The 1,172-nt window shown below is 45.2% G+C and overlaps 1 protein-coding gene across 1 annotated transcript in view; it reads left to right on the forward strand.

Moving 5' to 3' along the window:
- The window catches only part of LOC101853480 (microtubule-associated serine/threonine-protein kinase 3), a gene marked incomplete in the record, with an annotated part of 165,506 nt that overhangs the window by 14,265 nt on the left and 150,069 nt on the right, over window positions 1-1,172 (forward strand). Inside the window, 1 exon segment of the mRNA XM_035971580.1 lies at window positions 612-813. Within this exon segment, the coding sequence (XP_035827473.1) occupies window positions 612-813 (202 nt within the window).

The raw sequence follows: 1,172 nt of genomic DNA on the forward strand, positions 1-1,172 counted from the left end.
TCTCTCTCTCCCTCCCTCCCTTTCTCCCTCCATAAACCCAGTACGCTACTGCAGGTTTTTTCTCTAATGGGCCAGTAATTGTAGAAAAATGTACATTATTACATGCGTGCTCAGATGTAAGTGTAGGTTATTTCTCTGATGTGTTGCCTCTTACTTTCATTTATAATGTAGGTGTTCTTACGCCCTCATCGACACAATTTAGATCTTTTGTTTTAGATTGGACTTTCGACTGTGCCTGTTCAGGCCAATATGGGCTGAGGACACAACACCCCAGCAGAAAGACAGGGATATTAAAACATATTCCTCTTTCGGGTATTAAACTCAGGTCTTCTATATGCACTTGTATTATCTATATGTGTTGCAAGTGCAAGGGACTTGTTATCGAGCATTTGTTCATTCTACGGGGAGGTTGTATCCTCCTCCCTCCTCATCCCAGGTTGGCCCTGGCAGACAGGCTCGGAATCCTGGATCCTGAATGATGTAACGCGTGCCGATATAGGGCGTCAAAAATACTTTTTAAAATACCCCAAAGAAACAAACAAAACAAATAAACAAACGAACTGTATACAAATCCAGATCATTGAATTGTTTGCTCTTGTCCTCCTCCCCAGTCGGACTTCCACAGCCCCGCCACCACGTCCCCGCTGCCGTCCCCTCTGTTGCGGAAATGCCGGGAAGAGCTTCCTTTCGGCGGCGCCCCTGGCGGCCTGCGGCGTCTTCAGCGCACCCTGTCCGAGGACACCAAGCAGCGGCGCCGCGAGAGTATGCCGTCCACGCCCACCGCCACGGCCCCGCCCCCTCCGCTGGCGCACAGTAAGTATTTAACGTTTTTAAAAATTATTTATTTGTTTATTTGTTTATTTTTTTTTGGTTAGTGTTTTACGGCGCACTCCGCAGATTGTATTTATTTATTTAGCTCCCCATCCCATACCAGTAAACGCTCTACACAGAATGCTCTAGGCGGTTCACAGTGCAACTTGAAAGAAATACGCTTATAAAGGTGATCACCAGTAGTTCCGACTTCCTTTAGGTTTTTATTTATTTATTTATGTTTTTCTTTCATTAGAGCAATGTGTTGTTGGTCGTCTCCCCCGCCCCTCAGATTGATTAAGTTTTTTTTTTTAAATGAGTGTAACACCCTTTGGTATTTAAACGCGCTTTGTGTCTCCTGA

The sequence above is a fragment of the Aplysia californica genome, unplaced genomic scaffold (genome assembly GCF_000002075.1).
Source record: "Aplysia californica isolate F4 #8 unplaced genomic scaffold, AplCal3.0 scaffold00465, whole genome shotgun sequence".
NCBI classification, from domain to species: Eukaryota; Metazoa; Mollusca; class Gastropoda; order Aplysiida; family Aplysiidae; genus Aplysia; species Aplysia californica.